At 59.3% G+C, this 18656-nt stretch overlaps 2 protein-coding genes, 1 long non-coding RNA gene and 2 other non-coding genes across 5 annotated transcripts; 4 read left to right on the top strand and 1 right to left on the bottom strand.

Moving 5' to 3' along the window:
* Positions 1–322: 322 nt before the first annotated feature.
* Positions 323–13750, top strand: LOC122383687 (serine/arginine repetitive matrix protein 2-like). Its single transcript, XM_043370367.1, has 15 exons — positions 323–332; positions 1213–1305; positions 3164–3232; positions 5493–5795; positions 6000–6964; positions 7142–7387; positions 7624–7750; positions 7865–8299; positions 8650–8750; positions 8982–9122; positions 9416–9516; positions 9838–10176; positions 10369–10666; positions 13139–13231; positions 13417–13750. The coding sequence occupies exons 1-15, from the start codon at positions 323–325 to the stop codon at positions 13669–13671; spliced, it is 3576 nt and encodes a 1191-aa protein (XP_043226302.1). The 3' UTR covers positions 13672–13750.
* On the top strand, positions 13691–17294 carry LOC122383686 (centrosome-associated protein 350-like). Its single transcript, XM_043370365.1, has 8 exons — positions 13691–13703; positions 14184–14281; positions 14835–14886; positions 15133–15266; positions 16078–16202; positions 16439–16540; positions 16954–17086; positions 17280–17294. Exons 1-8 carry the CDS (start codon positions 13691–13693, stop codon positions 17292–17294), a joined length of 672 nt encoding a protein of 223 aa, XP_043226300.1.
* Positions 13927–13999, top strand: Trnar-acg. The gene has a single exon. It is a non-coding gene; the product is annotated as a tRNA-Arg (tRNA).
* Trnaq-cug lies at positions 16789–16860 on the bottom strand. Its single transcript has one exon. It is a non-coding gene; the product is annotated as a tRNA-Gln (tRNA).
* Positions 17295–17470: 176 nt separating the features above from the next.
* Positions 17471–18631, top strand: LOC122383700. Its single transcript, XR_006256874.1, has 3 exons — positions 17471–17532; positions 17812–17957; positions 18526–18631. It is a non-coding gene; the product is annotated as an uncharacterized LOC122383700 (long non-coding RNA).
* The last annotated feature ends 25 nt before the right edge of the window (positions 18632–18656 follow it).

Raw genomic sequence — 18656 nt, 5'->3', positions numbered from 1 at the left:
GGATATGTTTCTGGGGCCGTGAGTATAGCCGCGGGAGGTACGGCGAAATACATTAACACTTTGGAATACTGTTGGTAATATAACGTCACCTGACACTGGGAAACAAACCACCCCCGTGCCGCCCCCGCCCGCGCCCCCGCCGCCGGCAGTGGCGCCCGGCGATTGGCACCGCATTGGCTCACCGGCTGTTGCGTATCTGGAGCAGTTTGACCGCGGTGCCGAGTCCGGTGTCACGACGACTCTGTCAGTCCCTGTCGGCCCCTGTCAGCCGCTGTCAGTATCTCTCAATCGCCGCCAGTCATTAGTAAAGCTGTATGCCGTCATGGCTTGTGGTGAGGCCGCTGCTGCCTTCTGTACCTACCTTGATGTGTGTGGTGGAAATTAGGGAAGCTTTTTTACACCTGATATGGTGATGGCTGCTCGTATATATGCTCTTACTCAGGTTGCCATTAATACACATACAAGTCAGGTCGCCAACATCAAGTCGTGGTCTTTTCCAACTGGCTTGTTAGATCGTTGTTATTGCTAAGAATTGCATGCATGATATGATGTTGAAATAATCGTTTCCAGGAGCTCTCGATTAGTTGTTCCTTGAAGCAAGATAGGCTCTCAATGTAACATAGAAAGTTTATGTCGCATTTACCATACAATAACAAGTCACCTTGCAAAACGCTCGATAGCGGCTTCGAATGGACCGCCTGGCCATTGACAAGCTGTTAGCTCGTGGCACGAACAAGCGTCAGAGGCCCGAAGGGGGCAATTGACATGGCTGGTGCCCGATATGTGATGGGTCCGTCCGATGTTGCGGTTTTATGAATGGTACTGCACACAGTCGGCTCTCTGTGCTGACGGGCTGGGTTTCACATTGATCACAGTAGGATAGGCCAATGGTGGCCAATGCGGAAGCCCTCGATAGCAAAGCATGCCATGTTTGTCATGCACCTACAAGTGATCAGAATGGTCACTTATGCTCTGCTGTTTCACAAAGGTCACCGATCGTTCGCGGCATATAAATGCGATCGTCCATGGTCGATCCCGCTGTCACGATGATTAATCTGATGTGACAATATGCTCTCAGTGCATTTAGGCCCTCTCCTCTGCCCCGACCACCGCCCTCGCCTCTGCGAGGGGTCGCCGCGGACCCCTGAGACACGGACGAGGTCTTTCCGTCCGCGTCTGACCGTCTCGTGTCCGGTGTTTTTTTTTTTTCAGAATGTCTCAGCCACCTTCAGAGTATCGTCCACAAGCAGAAGGCCCACTTGGGCTCGACGGACCCGCCGCAGCCGGCAGCGCACTCCGCCTCCGGTGAGTGACCCGGTGACCTGGTGAGTGACCTGGTGGGGGGGGTGACCTGGGTGACCTGGTGAGTGACCGAGTGACGGCGTTTTCTGCCAGCCACAGGACCACCCATCTCTTTTTATAGGTCCATTTCTTGATTAACACCATCCTTGATTTGTCACAATTTTATCTTCTAATTCTTTTATGTTGACATTGACATGTCTTCTAGTGTCGTAATGCTAAAAAACTGAGGTTCAAAATGCTTGGAATTACGCCTTTGAGACCCCGGACTCGCTTATGTTGCCGAAGTCGGGCATTGTCTGTGGACGCTGGATTACGTGACCAGCTGAAACCCCACGGGGATTTTCACATTTTCTCTTTTGGCTAGTAAAGGCCGAAAGGCCGTGGATTCAAAGTAGTGTGTTCAGAATGAAAGAAACGGGCCGAAATATATACCTATAGGCCGTCTAATGCACCGCTACCATTCGCACTAACTAGCTTCGCCTCCGGGACCCAGTGTCGGCGGCCCGGCCCGAACACTCGACTACCGACCGATGACACAATCTGACGGAAGTCCAGTTGACTTTTGGTGAGATCGGCCGGCGGCGGCTGGTCCTGGAGTGAGCGGGCAGACCCAGCGCCGATGGACGAGTCATGTTCCGCATTCGAAATGACCGTAAAACAGTGCTGACGTCACACGACCACCGATGACCGGTCAAAGACGAGCGATTGTGAGCGCGACCAGGTGGTCGGGGGCTCCTTTGGAACGGGAAGGGGGAGGCTGCGGAAGTGCTCCGTACTCCGTGTGTGATGCAGGGTAGTCAGAGAAGTAGTTCACCGTTTGCTTTTGGAGCTGAGATTTAGTCTGCGATTGAGACGGCGAAAGGGCTCCTGTAAAAAAGTCCCCGTTGAGAGATGCGAGTTGTATCTTGGGAGCTGACTCGATCAAATCGAGCGTCTGGTCGATGATCTCACTCGATCTCGCCGGCCAAATACGGCGGGACATCCTGCAAGCGCAGGATATTGATGTGCGGCCCGAAATTGCATCACGGAGTGGATGTGTCTGCTGTTATTTTACCGGCGAGTGTCGCATATTCGGGAGATGTTGACATATTGCTACCGGCGCAGGGAAGCAGTAGAGTGGATTTCACTTTTTGAGCACGAAATCGTTGTTACGGCTATTGTTTAATCATATATCCGTGAACCCAACTTAATCGTTGGTGTGGACTGTGGAGTTCGCGAGCCGAGCGTCGTGAAATCAGTTAAATATGCTTGTGCATTTTATGCTAGAGTGGAAGTTCTTTCGGACACTGGTGTTGCTACCTAAAATAGACAATTCCAGTAACAAGCTTCAGGTTATCAGGGCGGCGTCCCCCCCCCGCCATTCCAGAGTTTTCATCGTCGCATTACAGTCCCCCACCCGTCTTTTATCTCTTCATACCGTGCTACCGACTTGTACTATACTGAAGTCTGCGAGGTGTGGAGTTACCTGCTTGTGCCGTTCTGCAGTCTCCTCATACCGACTTCTGTTTCATACCGAGCTGTGGCTTACTTTTAAACTGTTCGAAGTCTCTTGCGTGTGGTGCTACCTGCTTATGCCGTACCGCAGTCTCCCTGCTTGCTGTGTTTCTGGCCTGTGCTTTATTGAAGTCTCCCGGATATGGTGTTATCTGTTTATGCCGTACTGCAGTCCCAATACCCATTGAGATTCTGGCCTGTGATCATTGAAGTCCCCAGCGGTTGGCTTTACTTTTTCTGCTCCGCTGTGTTACCCCGTTCCCTCCCGTGCCCCCAGGCATGGGCTCGTCGGCCGAGCTGGTAGTTCTCGTTGGTATCACCAGTTACCCTGTTCCCCGTGTTACCCTGATCCATTATGTGTCCCCAGGTATGGGCTCGTCGGCGGAGCTGACCGGGCCGGGTCGGCACACCGGAGGAATGCTCATCAGACACCAAGGTAATCCCGCCGCCTAATTGCCGCTCCCCGAACACCCATCGGGGGGTTTTTACGGCATGGATCATAGCAGGCTGGGTGTGCTATTAGGGAATTAATGGACGACATGTATCGGGGATAGTTGCAGCATTTCTGAAAGCCGTCACAAACACCCTAACCTCGGAAGTGAAGGGTAATTAGTGTTTGTCCACAATTAGCCCCTTCCCCGTCCATTTCTGTGTGGCCTATCCAGCGGTAATGTTTCCGTCACATCGGGGATGTGAGTTCGAATCTCTCCAGCGTCAGGAGTTTTCTTACCACTGCAGCCAGGGTGACGCAGTATGCGGCGATATCAGATTTAGCGTCACCGGGTGATTTCGCTCGTGCGAGGTGTGTTTTGACTTCCAAGAATGTGGAGATGTATGGGTATGTCTGCAACGTTTGGCGTTGAGTGGCTCACTCGTGCTGTGCTGGTGACATAAAAGTGGGTGGTGATTGCAAGTAATGGCTCTCAGATTTCGCATTGGACAGCTTTCCTTAGCTCAAGGGCTTCTAACTAATCAATAGGGAGTTATTTACAGCTTTCAATAACCGTTTTACGTCCTTCCTGAGCACTATGTGTTCCCTTTCCCTTTTCTGCCCGTTGGTTGTGATGTACCGCCTCACTTCCCGATTCGAGCTGCCATCACGTCTGTCTGGCGGCATTCTGTGTTGAAACTCTGGGCGGAATATCCTGGTTAGAGGGGCGCGTTTCCGCATAGCGATGGCGCGGCCGGGCGCTGGCCATTAGGATTCACACCGGGGGTGACAGCGATCGCCATCTCGCTCCGCCGGCGTCCTCTCCAAATTCACGCTCGTTTCTGCAAACTGGCCGGGCGCGGCGAATCGCCGCCGAACTCTCGCGGAAGCCACTGACGGGTACACGCCATTCACCGCGGGTCTGCTGCTCAGAAATGCACGCCCCCGCGGCTGGGTCGCCCGCCACCCCCGGTCCTGTGGCAGCACACGGTACGGTTTGGTGCTGTTTCGGCACCCGGCTACCGGTGCCCCGGTGCTGCAATGTGCCGCTGTGGAGCCGCCCTCCGGTATCGGACGGCGGTGGGTGATTACTGACGGACTGACGCTATCGGCCGGCCCACTGTCACCGCGGCGCCGTATACGTCTTACTGGCGAAATGGACCAGCGGCGGCGGCAGGGCGGCAAGGCAATGTGTGATGACTGCAATTTAGTATTAATTTTCTTATATCTGGAACTGCATCGTCAGAACGGAGTAACTTGTAACGGTTCAGGCGAGAGGGGGAGGGGGGGGGCGATACAGCGGTATGGATTTGGATTTGCAGGTGCAAGAAAAGATAGCAGTCTCATCAGTGGTGTATCTAGAAGAGCAGATGACAACTGACGGATAAACGTGACAGTTGAGTGACAAATGTGGCCATGAAATTAGGTGATGGACCTGAGCCTATCCCCCACCGAGCTCGGCTCACACCGCGCGGGCCCATCGTTCGCCGTCCCCCGGGTAGCTGATTTGTCGGCCACCGGGTCACACAGCGCCGCTCTACATACCGCCCCGGCCGTCCCCGAACTGTCCGCTGTACATCAGTCACCCGGTGTCCCGGGACCGGCACCCCGGCCCGACTTTATCGTCTGTCTGACGGCGGCAGCCACAGAGGGTCACCCAAGCGCGACCGCGTGTGTTTGTGATGGTGCTGAATACTTCATCCCGGCCGCGTCGGATGGCGGCCTTGGCGCGTCTCAAGTCTGTAGCGATACCGGGAATTCCAGCCGAGTTTGAGGAATTGGTGCTACACCCAGGAGCGCCGACTACTGTGTCTCGGAGAGGATGTCGTAATGTTTAGGCGTGTGGCGGGCCGGGGGTGCTCCGAGTGGCAGAATGACAGCGGCGTGGATCACTCTTAACAGACAAATACTGGGTAGCTGGGTAGGGGACGTTGGGTATTGCTGATTTATGAAACGCAGTGATATCCGATATGCGATGTCTGTTTTGACCTCCCGGGTTGCGGGGTACCGTCTTATCATTTACTTGGGAAATCATCGCTGAAGGTCGTGTTGTGCTACGACATGCTGCAAATAACAGTCAGGTATTTGTTTTTATGCTTGGGCACCACTATTTCACATATCCATATGTCATCTGGTCCAGATTCCGAGCTGTGATTAGCGTTTGGTCGGCTCCCTCTCGAGTCCCGGCAGAGCACCCCGTTCTCAGTATATGATCAGACACCCTCCTGGAGTAGCCTCAGTGTGTGACCGGACTCTCTCCCTGCAGAGTACGAGGCGGGCCCGGTGCGGCTCGACTCGCACCGGCCGCCGCTGGCCGGCACCCTCAGCTCGGCGCGGTCCGCCGCCCACCTCCGCCGCTCGGCGCCCGTGCTCCTGCCGGCCGACTCGCCGCCGCGACGGAAGGTGGCGCGCCAGTCGCGCACGGTCGCTGTAGGTGGCGCCACCGCGCCCGTCACGCCGAAACGGCCAGCAGCGAGCAGACGCGCGGAGGAGTCTCGAAAGTCGCGGAATGAGAAACGAATCGTTATCGCCGGCAAACGAGTCAGAAAGGTTGCCCCAAAAAGACGAGGTAAGCATCAACTATCAACCACACAGTTTTTGCTGGGAGGCCCTCGTAGACCACTCATAAAGCATTGAAGGTGAATGGTGAATATTTAGTTCCCGTGTAAACTGTGTGGTATTCACTATGCGTTGTCCCTAGGTAAAACAACTGGGATTCTCTGAGATTCATCTGAGTTTTCGTCAAGCCATCACACCATTTCGCTCGTTTCAGACTTTTTCAACACAGTGGGCACGCCGTCGGCGTACCGTCCGCGCTCCCCGCTAACGCACGGTCCGCCGCTGGCGTCGACCGGCCGCCGCGTGCTCCATTCTCCTGAACAGCGTGCCTACGGCAGCTGGCTGTCGGAGCCGGCGGCCGGCGCGGACCGGACACCGGCGGGGGACAGTGGGAGCAGGGCGGCGGACGGGGCGCGCGGCGCAGAGGAGAGCCCGGCGGGGCGGAGTGTGAGGCAGACGGACCGGGAGAGAACCCCTGTGAGACCCACACACCGGGAGAGAACCTCTGTGAGGCCCACAGACCGGGACAGGACTCAGAGGAGACAGGAGAACGGTCTGGGCGCGGCCGCGTCTGCCCCGGCCCTGGTGTGGCCGGCCGGGGCGCGGGGCACACCGCCGGCTGACCCGGCCCCGCCTACCGACCACCGGCGGAGGGTGGTGGTGGTAGAGCCGCCCACCCAGTACCCCCGAGACACCTGGTCCAGGATCTTCCCCGGAATCGACGCCGAGGAGAGGACAACCTCGCCGCGGGGGCCGCAGGCGGCGGCGGCGCAGGGCGAGCCGGGAAAATCACCGGTACAGACCGAGCCCTCTGCGGCGGCAGCGAACGGCGCGGAAACTAAGGTGAATGGAGCAGAGGCTGAGAGTAAGGTTCCTACAGCAGAAGTTGCGGGCAAGGAAGCTCAGGAAGGAAAGCCGTCAAAGACGGATAAGGGAGGTGATAAGGAGGGTGCTGGCAAGACGCCGAAACCCAATGCCACCGGCGCGCGGAAGAAGACCAAGCAGACCAAGCCCAAGAGCGGGTCGGCGGCTGACCAGCGCGGTAAGCCCACCGCGCTGTCGAACGGCTGCGGCTCTCTGACCTGGCGTGGTGCGCGGCCGGAGGGGAGCGGTCCGGCGGCTGGCCGCGCCGCCTCCCGCAGCCCGACTAAGGCGTGCCCGGGCCGCGCCCGGTCCGGGGTCAGACAGTCGGCCAGTCGGAGCCCGGGTAGAGCGGACACCGCGCGCGCCCGCTCGGCCGCCGGCAGACCCGGCGCCGCCGCCGCGCCGGCACCGGAGGCGGCGGACGGGGCGCCCAAACCGGCCCGAAAGGCCGGCCCCAAGCCGCTGGTGGCGCTGCGCCGGCGCCTGGCGCAGACGGAGCCGCCCCGCGAGGAGCGCCGGCCGCGCACGCGCAGCTACGACCGCGCCCAGGTGCGCCGCTTCATGGCGGAGCGTCGGGCCGCGCTGCGCCGCAGCCGCGAGCAGCAGGAGGAGGAGCGGAACCAGCAGCGCCAGGCGCGCCGCCAGCAGCTGGAGAAGCTGAGCGCCGTCTGCCAGCAGCAGATCAAGGGGGCGCGCAGACGCGGCCCGCAGGGCGGACGGACCGACCGAGACTGGCAGGTGAGACGACCAAAACACGAGAACTGGGAACGGACGAGGGGTGTGGGGATTTCTTCTAATTCCTGTTTAAGTTCATTGGGAATTTAATGCTTAGCTCTACCCGTGTTGTTCGTACTCATAATTGGTCAACCGTTCCGTTTGAAGCTGTTCGTTACTAGCTGAACTATCGCAGTCATAGCCGCGGCGCCAGCTCTCCTGTATCCACACGGTGAATGTTTGCTCCATTTGTCCGTCAGCCGCTGGAGCTGGACGATGACGAGGAGGACGAGCCCGACCAGCAGACCACCGTGCTGCGGCGCGCCTCGGCCGGCGTGGCGCTGGACATCTCGCTGACCGGGCGGCGGTCCCGGCCGGCGGCGCGCCGCTCGGCGGGCCAGGCCGGCCGCCGTCGGGCGCACTCACCCCCCGCCGCTGCCGTCCCGCCGCCCGCCGCTGGGCCCGGCGCGGGCAGTCTGAGCACCCCCAGCCTGGTGTCAGACGCGGCCGCCGAGCTGGGCCAGTTCGCCGGCCACGAGGCGTTCCGTTTCGGCGGCTCACGGGGCCGCCGAGCGCTGCTGCAGAGACTGGCCGACGAGCTGGGGCCGCTGGTTAGACAGGAGCAGAGCCAGAGTCTGACGGCGCTCAATGGTAGCGGAGCGAGGCAGGGAGAGGACGAGAGAGACAGTGAGAGAGACGCCGAGAGAGACATACAAAGAGACATGGAAAGAGACGCCGAGAGGGACCCGGAGCGGGGGCAGTCGACCCCGACCCGGAGCCGGAGCCGGAGCGGGGAGCGGGGCGAGTCGCCGACAGACACAGAGCTGGACCGGCTGCTCTGGCGCCGACTGAGACCCGAGTCGGCCGAGCGGCACATCAGGGAGCGGGTCGAGCTGGAGGTCAGCCAGATGAGAGACGAGCTCACCAGGCAGCTCGGTGAGTGTGGGAACCGCGCGCCGTCCCCGGGATCGGGCATAGAGCGGGGACTGTGGTCAGGGAGGGGCTGGAAGGGATGCTAAATAATCGGGATACTCTGGGTTGTTTTGTCCTCAATCGATTGGTGTGTGGTCTGCATTTCAGTTCTGCATTTTCGCAATTTTATTAAATTTTTATATTAGGCTTTATTGTGGATGAGCAACATTTTGCAATGCGGTTTTTGTTACTGATCAAATTGGCCCCGGCTCTTATGTTGAATCTCTGCTGCATCTGAACTCGTCAGTTTCTTCGATTTCTCGGTGAATCACGTCGCGTGCGATAACTCTCCTCTCATGTCTGCCCCGTTCTAGGTGACGGCAGCGCGGAGTCGTCCCCGGTCCCTCCTCGGCCGCTGGCGGACGGCCGCCTTCAGCCGGCTCCCGGCGCGGCGCCTGTACCGGCCGGGCCGGGTGTCAGCTCTCCCACCGCTATCACTGCCGTCACCCCCGCTACCGCTCCCGCTGTCCTCTCCAGCACTGCGGGTCCGCCGCCCAGCCAGACGTCTGGCGTTGCAGCGGACGGCGCCAGTGGCGGAGACGCGGTCCGCGCCGCCGCCCCGGCCGGGGAGCAGCCCGGCGCCGCGGCGCAGCCCGCCCCTCCCCCGCCGGCCGACTGGCGCCGGAGGGCGTTCTCTGTGATGCAGACCGCTCTGAAGGAGTACCTGGAGCACGCGGGCCGGCCGGGCGCGCTGGGCGGTACCGGGGACTCGGCGAATGTGGAGGTGCGCCGGGTCAGCCAGCGGGAGCAGCCCGGGCAGACAGAGCTGCAGGCGGCGTTCACACAGGTGAGATGGGGGATGGAGAGAAGGAGGGTCCGCCTCTAAGCTGACAAGCGGGAGGGGCAGGGGAGGAGAGATGATATGAGCTACTGGGCAGGAAAAGCAGGGCTCAGTGCGGCCCCTTCCCAAATATTAATCTGCATAGGGTGGTACTTCAGTTACCTTTCTTATTGACCGAGGCATTGTTTTGTCATAAATATTGAACGCATTTTCACATTTTCGCTGTTGAGTTAGTTCAGTTGAGTTTGAATTCTCCTTCCTACTCTCAGCGCACCTAACAGCGCTGTCTGCCGTTACAGACCGACGCGCCGCCGTCTCCGCGGCCGCCGGCGCCACTCCGCCTGCCCGACTGGTCGGCGCCGCTGCTGCCGCCGCCGCCGCCCGACACAGACAGTTTCGTGTCGGCTCTGAGCAGGAAGCTGCGCCTGCCGCCGCCGCCAGCCCTGCTGCAGCTGGCAGCAGCGGCCGGCGGTCCGCGACCCCCAGCCCCAGCCGAGGACAAGGGAGTTCAGGTGTCCGAGTCACTCGCCGAACGGTCGAAAACGCGGCGCAAAGGCGGGTCCGCTGCCGCCGCTGGCGGAGCGAGACAGACACCTCCGGCGGCTGAGGACGGTAAATCCAGAGACCCGGGGAGGGGGGCGGACGCGACAACTGCCGGGACCGACCAGTGGGGGTACGGTCTGGATTTTACCACCCTCTCGTCCGGCTCGGTGACGACGAGTGAGGAAGCCCGCGGCTCCGCAGACGCCGCCGAGTCGCAGCGCAGCGGCCCGGAGCCGGGCGACTCCTCCATCACATCGCTACACATCCCCTCCGAGGCCTTCATGCTGCCCAGCTTCAAACGGCTCCGAGACAAGTGCGAGCGCCGGCCGCCGGTGTCGACCTCGGAGGGCTCCCTGGAGACCACGGCAGCGCCGCGGAGCGGTCCGCCCTCCGCCGGCCGGTCCCCGCGCAGCCCGACCACCTCGGACGGCTCGCCGCCGGCCACGGTTCGCTCGGCCGCTGCCGACCTCCGGCTGCGACTGCCCGAGTCGTCCGCGACCTCCTCCGCCCGCGGGGAGTCCGGAGACGAGAGGGAGACGGGGGAGGACTCGCGGCTCGTCTCCCTGCCGGCTGAGACGGAGACTGAGACAGAGACGGAGACGGAGACAGAGTCCACTGAGAGAGAGACAGAGACCCGCGCGACCGGCGCCGAGGCCGACGGTGCCGCGGTGACGGGCACAGAGAGTCGGACCGATCGCACCACCGCCAGCTCTGAGCCGGACAGACAGTCGGCGACCGCTCCGAGCTCCGAGTCAGACGCTGCGTCTGCCACCGCTCCGAGCTCTGAGCGACCGGCGCGGCCGCGCTCGACGGGAGACTCGTGGGTGTCGTGCCGCTCCCGTCCGCCGGCCCGTCTGACGGCCGCCGCGCTGCAGACGGAGCTCAGCTCCGAGCTGCACTACCTGCAGAGCGTCGACGAGTCGCTGCTGGCGCTCACCGTGGCGGAGCGACTGAGCACGGAGGCGCGGCTGAGAAGACGCGCCACAGGACTGCAGACCATAGTGCAGGTGAGGGCGGTCGGTGGATGAACGGAGGGGAGGGAGAGGGAGAGAGAGAGAGTCATGAGGGGAGAGAAGAGGAATGGTCATGGGATTGGGTACCGGGATATTTGACGATCAGCTGAGATTGTGTGAGACCTGGTGAAAGCAGAGGACCACTCCTCAAGCTACCTGCTGTCAGTCTCAGTGCTGCGCCGCCACTTGGACTGGCCATTGTGTGAAATGGCCCGCTGGTGGTCCCCACAGGACACAGTACACACCTTTCTTTGTGTGCTTCCTGTCTCTGATTAACGCCTGTGCGCCTCATGGCTACGAATCCTGCACAATAACTAACTTCCCTGACTAGCACAAAGGTGTGTGTCATAATCCTGCACAGGGAAGCAGTGCGGGAGCCGCGGACCGCACGGCCGAACAGCGCAGGGCTGTTCACAGTTTGTTTTTGTTTTGTTGGGTTAGGCCCTCTCGGACCATTTCAGAGCCGGGAGGATGATAGGATATAGGGGGAGACATTGGTCTGGGCAGGCACCCTAAAGAGTCACCAGGGCTGAGCCCGTCCAGAGGACAGGCCATCCAGCCCCAAGGTACTGCACCCGGCTACGGGGTGCGCTCCCTCGGGAGCAGCGGTGCCGCTCCAAGGGAGCAGCCCGCATGAGATAAAGTTGCCTGTCCAGCCCGGAAGGGGGTTGCGGCGTGGAGGAGAAGGATTTCAGTATCCTGAGGATAGAAGCACGGAACGGTGAGTTCACAGCTTTACACTGATACAATGACTCTGACTATAATACTGACTCACTTGCGATCTACAAATTACCGTAATGTGTAAGGGTAGCGGAACATCGCTTTCGCCCGGATCTAGGCAATGTTACCGTCTGATTACTATCGTACGAGTCTCATCCTCGTTGCGGGAAGCTGATGGAATTACTCAGAGGCATAACATGACCTCTCTCGCATATAAATCGGAGCACTGGTACTCCCGTCACCGTCCATGCCAGGCGTACTCTCGCCCTCAGCCGGATGTGCACAGTCGGGCACTACTGGCGTTACGTCAGGATGACTTCCGACTGCTGATCTGTGCGGACGACGTCGAGCTCTGTCGCTATGGCATCGCACACCACCCGCTTGCCGAACCAGCCACTTCTTTTGCACTCTGGTGATCGCGCCGGCTGAACGAGAAATTGATTGAACGAGGCTGTCGCACGGTGGCAAGCGATAAGGCTCAGGAAAGTCCTATGTGTGGTCCCAGGTGACCGTCGAGAGATCGCCGCCTCGCAACTCCACCGGGCTGGGTTAGGTCGTTCTCATCACTTGGTGACTGGTTCTATCAGGGCGGAGGAGTGGGTTGTTGGAAAGCTCAGCCTGCCCTGGTATGTACCAGGGACAGAGTGCGGCTCTGCAGTGACGGTCGTCGCAGCACCCCCGCCAGCCGGGACGGCGCCAGCCCGACTCTGTGGCGCCATTGAGTATAGCCGATCCTGGGCGGCTCGGGGCGGGTGGACGTCCCCCGCGGCCGCCCTGTCACCGTTAGCGATGGCCGGCGGTAGCCGTTGGCCTATTAGCTGTCGATACCATCCGACCGGCCAGGCCTGAGCTGTGCGGGATATGGTTGTTGTTGTTGTTGTTGATTCCCCTCGGCGGCAGGATCACTGCCGCGAAGCCTCTCGGCTTTGAAATCGTCTGGTCGCGGCCGCCAGGGCCGCGACGACGTCCGCGCTCCGAATCTCCTCGTGTGACGGGTGAATGGTGCCCAGCAGGCGGAACCTCAGGTTCATCAGGGCAGGGCATCGCAGCAGAACATGTCCGGGCGTGTCTGCCTCCTCCCGACACACCGTACACCGTCCCGCCCGGCATCCATGGTCATTACAGCCAGGCCAGCCAGGCCTGAGCCGGCCAGGCCTGAGCTGTGCGGGATATGGCTCGGTGAGTGGTCCGAGCTTCCATCGGGACTTGGGGTTTGGTAGAGAGAGCACGCTTCCTTAGTGATCAGTGACCTCACCATTCCATCAGGGCGAGCCGACAGGTGTTATGCGGCTGTGACCCAGGGCGCCACTGCCATTCACCCCGATGATGAACTCGGACGTTCTTCGTACCTACTTCGCACCACGTTACGCACATTGATCCCACGAGACTGACTGTGCTCGCGCTCTCCCACACCGGCGCTCCCTCGGAGCACTTCTCGAGCGCAGCGCTGTGGTGTCAGTCACCTCGCTGACGCTGCACCACTGCGACCGTCGCTGCGCCATCTCCGACCAGATGGTCGGCTGTTCGACCCCCGACTGGCCACAGCTGTGTGCCATAAACTGGCGCTACGGCCGGCTGGGTTATGGGCGGCACAGTGAGGTCGGTCACCTCAGGCTACTGGACAGTTTTGTACAAACAGAACCCTCTTACACACCATTTTTGTGATGACACTGGCGGTTTTGTTTTCAGCTCTTAGTTACCGTCAGACCGTATCTTTCAGTCTCGTGCACGTTCATATTTCGGCAGAATCAAAAGGAGGAGCACGCCAAAGCGCTCAACGAAGCGGAGGAGAAGAGGAAGAAGCGGGAGGAGGAGGAGGATAAGCGCTGGCAGGAGAAGGTGAGGAAGCCAATGATCTCATCTGTCACAATTACAGTCAGTTTGCCTTCGCAACATGGTCATGTAATGTTATGCCGGCCACTTTTTCAGGGACTGGAATGTGTATGCTGACAATTTTTTTCTTTTGTTTCGATTACTCTCCTCTCCCACCATTTTCGCCTTTCACGTCGGTGTCTTTGCCGCAGCGTGACGAGTACGCGGCGTCCACCCAGCGGGTGATAGAGGCTCAGGCCAGCGCTGCCCGGCTGAGCGCTGAGGCCGCACGCCATCTGGCGCAGGCCAGTACAGCAGCGCCACCTATACCGACGATAATGGCGCCGTCTGCGGCAGACGCTGGAGTTGTGGCCGCCAGTGCCGTCGCAGCGGTGCAGGAGGCGATGAAACAGGCAAGTGTGCGTGCTAAGAGATGTCAGAGGGATGTTACAGACAACTGTTTTTAGTGGTAACTAAGAGTTCAGAATGCTGTGCTACAGTGAAGAACGTTTAGTTGTTCCTGTATGGGATGAGAGATTTCCCCTAATGTCATGATTTCCCCTAAGGTAGCATCTTGTGTCACCAGAAAGGAGTTAAGGATTTCGTTTCACCAATGATGTGCAGCGGTTGACTGAAGTCCGATTCTATGGTTTCCGGATGATCAAGGGGGTTGCGAGGAACTTTCATGATAAGTAGGACACTCGAACCGCCCAACGCCAACCGGTCCTGTGGCGCAATGGATAACGCGTCTGACTACGGATCAGAAGATTCCAGGTTCGAATCCTGGCAGGATCGAAACTTTTCCATTTTCACAGTCTTGCTGCCCCACTCAGTTACATTCACCGAAGTTTCGTGTGACAGACGCCTTTGACAGGCGCGACGTTCGTCCGTTGGAGACGCGGGATCTTATATGCATGAATATATGTCTATATGCTCGACATTCACTTTTCACTGATGATGTCCCCGTTGCCTGTTTCAGCTGAGGCGTCCTCGGCCGGCGCCGAAGCGGCCCCCATCTCCTCCAGTATCGTCATCGGCTGGCTCCGCTCAGCCCTCAGCGACCACCTCCTCTCAGCCGTCAGCAGCCACCTCCGCCCAGAGCTCAGCGACTAGCTCTGCTCAACACTCAGCGGCTAGCTCCGCGCGGAACTCCGCGGCTAGTTCCGCTCAGAGCTCAGCAGCCAGCTCCGCGCGGAACTCGGCGGCCAGCTCGGCGCGGACAGCGTCCGGAGCCAGCTCTCAGCCCGCCACCGGCCGCAGTGAGGCTGCCCACTCCGTCTCCACCGAGGAACCCGATTCCAGCGCGGCCACTGAACCCAGCACGGCAGTCGACTCCAGCGTGGCGACTGAGGGCAGTACAGTAGCGGACACCAGCGCGGCGACTGGGCCCAGTACAGCAGCGGACACCAGCGCCGGGGCGGAGCGGGGTGCTCCCACGGAAACTAGTATCTCCACAGAGGAGAGCGGGACGACCGAGACGAGCGCCGCCTCCGCGGCCAACACGGTGACGGAGAACAGCGGGGCTGGCCGCCGGTCCTCCTCCTCAGCCGCGTCCTCCGGGAGGACGGGGGCGGAGGACTCGGCACGATCGGCCGCCTCGGGCGGGGGCGGGGGCGGCGCGGCGGCCGAGGGCGGCGCCAGGCGGCCGCCCAGGACAACGGCCAGGCAGAAGGCGGCCAAAGGTGAGGGGATGACTAGGCCCACTCATAGCGATGGCATGGGCATTGGGCACTAGTGTTATATTTTACATAATGCCGTAATCAGTACCAACTGCAAATTACGTGCTGCGTGGTTATTCGTCGGGTTACAAATTTAGGATCTACACACGGGCTACAATTTGTAATGAACATTTACGAATGCTCTCAACCCATATGTCCAACGATCACTGTAACCCGAGTCACAGTTTGACCCTGTATCCCCCCTTTCAGCCAGTCTGTCCGAATCTCGTCTGCTGGCCAGCGACTCGACCGCCTCGCTGCGGGCGTCACTGCGCTCCTCCAAGAGTCTGAGCAGCCTGGCGCGCTCCGTTCTGCCCGACGCCACACAGTTCACACTGGATATCGTGAGTTTGACGAGAAATTGAGGGTTGACGTCGGTCGCAATGTGTTATTTAGTAGAGACTAGAGCCTGTGTCCTGTGTCCTGTGTCAGCCTCCTCGTGTCATGAGATACAATATTGTAGGTACTCACCAGTCAGGAACTGCTGTCCATGTCCCGCCATGGGCCGCACGCCTGCCTCCGATGTATCACCACCGCGACTGATACTCGCACGAACACACAGACCGCACTGATGCTAACACCACATGAGCAGTGAGCACAGTTCCAACTCAGTGGAGGACGCACACCCTCCCTTCCTGCTCTGTCACCACCGACTGTCGAGACCGTCCTCTGCGTGCCGTCGGCCGGTGGGCACCGCGCTGTCTCCCCTCCCCTCGCGAATACGACACCGCCCGCTCAGACTCCCAATACGACACCGCCGCGCCGAGCGCCGGCCCGTACTCCAATGATACACCACCGGCCAACTGTCCAATAAGAATACGACACCGCTGCGCGTCGGCTCGCGAATACGACCCTGTCGCCCGCCCCTCCGCCAGCCCGCCCGGCCACACAAGCCGTCGTAAACTGACCCTTGTTACCGCGGCACGCACAGTCGGTCGGCAAGCGCGGTCGAAGACTGGGCGTATGCGCCCGCCACTGGCTGCCGATAACTCGTTATGTCACTGGATTGGTGGAATCGGTGGAAGACTTACAGATAATGTGGCCTATGATCCGGCACTATGTGACCTGTTGTGACCCTGATCTGACCTTGTTCTGACCCCGCTGTGACCTCTGACCCCTATGTGACCCCTCTCTGACCCCGCTGTGACCCTGTAGATGCGCCAGCAACTGCAGGAGGAGGAGCGTCACTCCCACCACCGGATGACGCTGCTCCGAGTCCAGGAGAAACAGCTGGTCGACTCCACCACGGCCCAGATCAAACGCCTAGAGATGGAGAAAAGGTGCCGTAACAACCGCGACGACCCTTTCTCAGTTTTCACTTTTCTTTTGTTGATTTATTATTACTTGCCCGTCATGATCCGGAAAATTTGAAATAATGTGAAAAAAATGTTATAATTTTCAGATTTTTTTTTTCAAATGGCGTTATTTCTCCCATCTCCTCTTTCATTGCTTATTTTTTTACGCGGCAACGGCTGCTTTGCTCAGAATCCCTGATATACCAGTGTCGTTGTTGCAGGAAATGCAAAGAGGAAGGTCAGGATGAGAAGGTGTCGGCCATCCGCAAGAAGCAAAGAGCACTCATTATGAAGCTGAATCAGAGGAAGGCCGAAATCGAATGGTGAGCAATTGAGAATGTGTACGAATACGTCTACTAGTATTTTCAGTCTTTTATCTCGATTTTCGTCGTTGACTATTATATCATGGTTCTCGTTCACCGACGCACGGCGCGCGTGCTTCAGCTTTTGAGTGCTGATTATTTTCAGTTAAGAATTTTTTGGGGGGGGGGAGTAATCACACGACACGATGTCAAAATGTGAGTGGGAATGACAACGCGTCAGAGTTAGCGCTAAGAAAACAGAAAAGGTCAGGTCCCGCCGAGATTTGAACTCGGATCGCAGGATTCAGAGTCCTGAGTGCTAACCGTTACACCACGGGGCCGTTGGATAAGGAGGCTTGAGAAGGTCTTTGGACTGTTGTTCAGCATTTCTACGCTTCAGCGAATGGGTGTTGATTCTGTAATCTCTTTGCCAGGCTGAAGGAGGGCGAGCAGCTGGCTGCCAAGGACCGCCAGCTGATCGCCTCCCAGCAGGAGCAGCTGGCGCGCGCGCAGCTGACGGGCCGGGACCGGGGCGGCGGTACAGAACGGCCCACCCAGCCGCAGCAGGTACCGCATAGCACTTCACTCCTTCCAGTAATTGTTCAACAGAACTCTGGAGTTCATTGTTAATCAGTTGATAATTTTAGCGTCACGTTTGACTAAAGTGTCATCTGTTGGGATGACTCGGCAACACTTTGTTGCGCGCTTTTTGTCGTACTCTTCATATGTGATGTGAGGTACTGAACCCCGGTGCGCCCAGCCCGCCACCAAATGACCCCCATTCCTTCCCCGGTCTCTCTCCCTCAGCCATCTGCTACGGGTGGTGCCGCCGCGCTGTCCGCCCGACCCCGCTCCGGCCGTCCCGGCTCCCCTCCTCCTCTGGAGTCGTCCGTGACAGCCAGCGAGGGCCGGCAGAGTCTCAGTGAGCCCGAACAGGGCGGCTCCCCCGCGCCGGCTGGCGTGCTGGAACAGAGACTGCTGCGGGCGCTGCTGAGACTCGAGGGCAGTCGACAGTGAGTCAGGGGGACAACCTGGGGTGCTGATGAGGAGGAGAGCACGGTACCTTGACAGTGACAGACAGTGAGTCTGGGAGACGGCCTGGGGTAAGGGAAGAGGGATTACTGTTCTGAGTTGGCCAGCGGTTGCTGTGAGTGTGCCTTCTGTTGTGGTCGGTTGTCGTTCTCGAGTCTTTAGCTCCTCAGTTACCGATACAGACGAATCACCTCCCTATACCGTCCGTCAGTGATCTGACCGTCTATCTGACCCCCCCCCCCCCTCCGCCCCCCCCGCAGTCAGCTGACGGAGCGCGAGCGTCAGCTGCTGGAGCGGCGCCGCGCCGTGGAGGAGGTGCTGCGGCGACAGGCGGCGCTCGAACATGAGGAGCGGGCCGTGCGCAGTCTGGAGCGGCGCGCACTGCGCCGGGGCGTGCCCGGAGACGGTCAGTGGGTGTCCCAGCAGCGGGGGAGATGGTACTAGGGCTGTGGGAGTAGACCTGTCCGGAGAGCTGGCTGTTGGGAAAGAGTCTTGATGTTTGAAAAGGACGACTCATGGGTAGACCTGTATGTCGAAGCGTACTTCTTGTATTGGTCAACGTGTTTCCTACAATTGCGTAATATCTCTCCGACCCAGTGTCCCAAAATGTGTCGATTTGGGTGGGAAACTACATCCAAATAAAAATCATTTTTTACTCTCATCTCTAATTTTTAAGAACAATTTTCCACTCCCAATTTTACCGACAAAAAACATTTGCTTGGATGGTTTTTTACATCTTATAGGTATTTTACCACACTTGTACCTAAATTTATGCCACTGGTCCCTTTTCACTCTTTTTGGGCCTTATCTGACTGGCAATTTTCCACTCTTTCCCCATTTTTGGAGAGGAATTTCCCCTCTGACACCCAAGCCCAAACACAATTTTGGGACACTGCTCCGACCTGGACACTGAGCTATAATAACCTCTGTGTGGGTGGGTAACAAAGCCACTTTAACCTGTCCGTGTCCATCAGGTGCCGCCTCTGTCCCGGCGGACCGGCCGTCGGCGGGGACCGGCGCCGACACCTCCCAGTCCCAGGAGGAGGGCGGTCGGTCGGCCGCCCGCACCGCCACCGCCACCGCCTCTCAGAGCCAGGTGAGTAGC

The sequence above is a fragment of the Amphibalanus amphitrite genome, unplaced genomic scaffold, assembly GCF_019059575.1.
Source record: "Amphibalanus amphitrite isolate SeventyFive unplaced genomic scaffold, NRLGWU_Aamphi_draft 000170F_arrow, whole genome shotgun sequence".
In the NCBI taxonomy this organism is placed as follows: Eukaryota; Metazoa; Arthropoda; class Thecostraca; order Balanomorpha; family Balanidae; genus Amphibalanus; species Amphibalanus amphitrite.
Note: the sequence above shows the minus strand (reverse complement) of the source record. Positions and strands in the feature narration are given on the sequence as shown.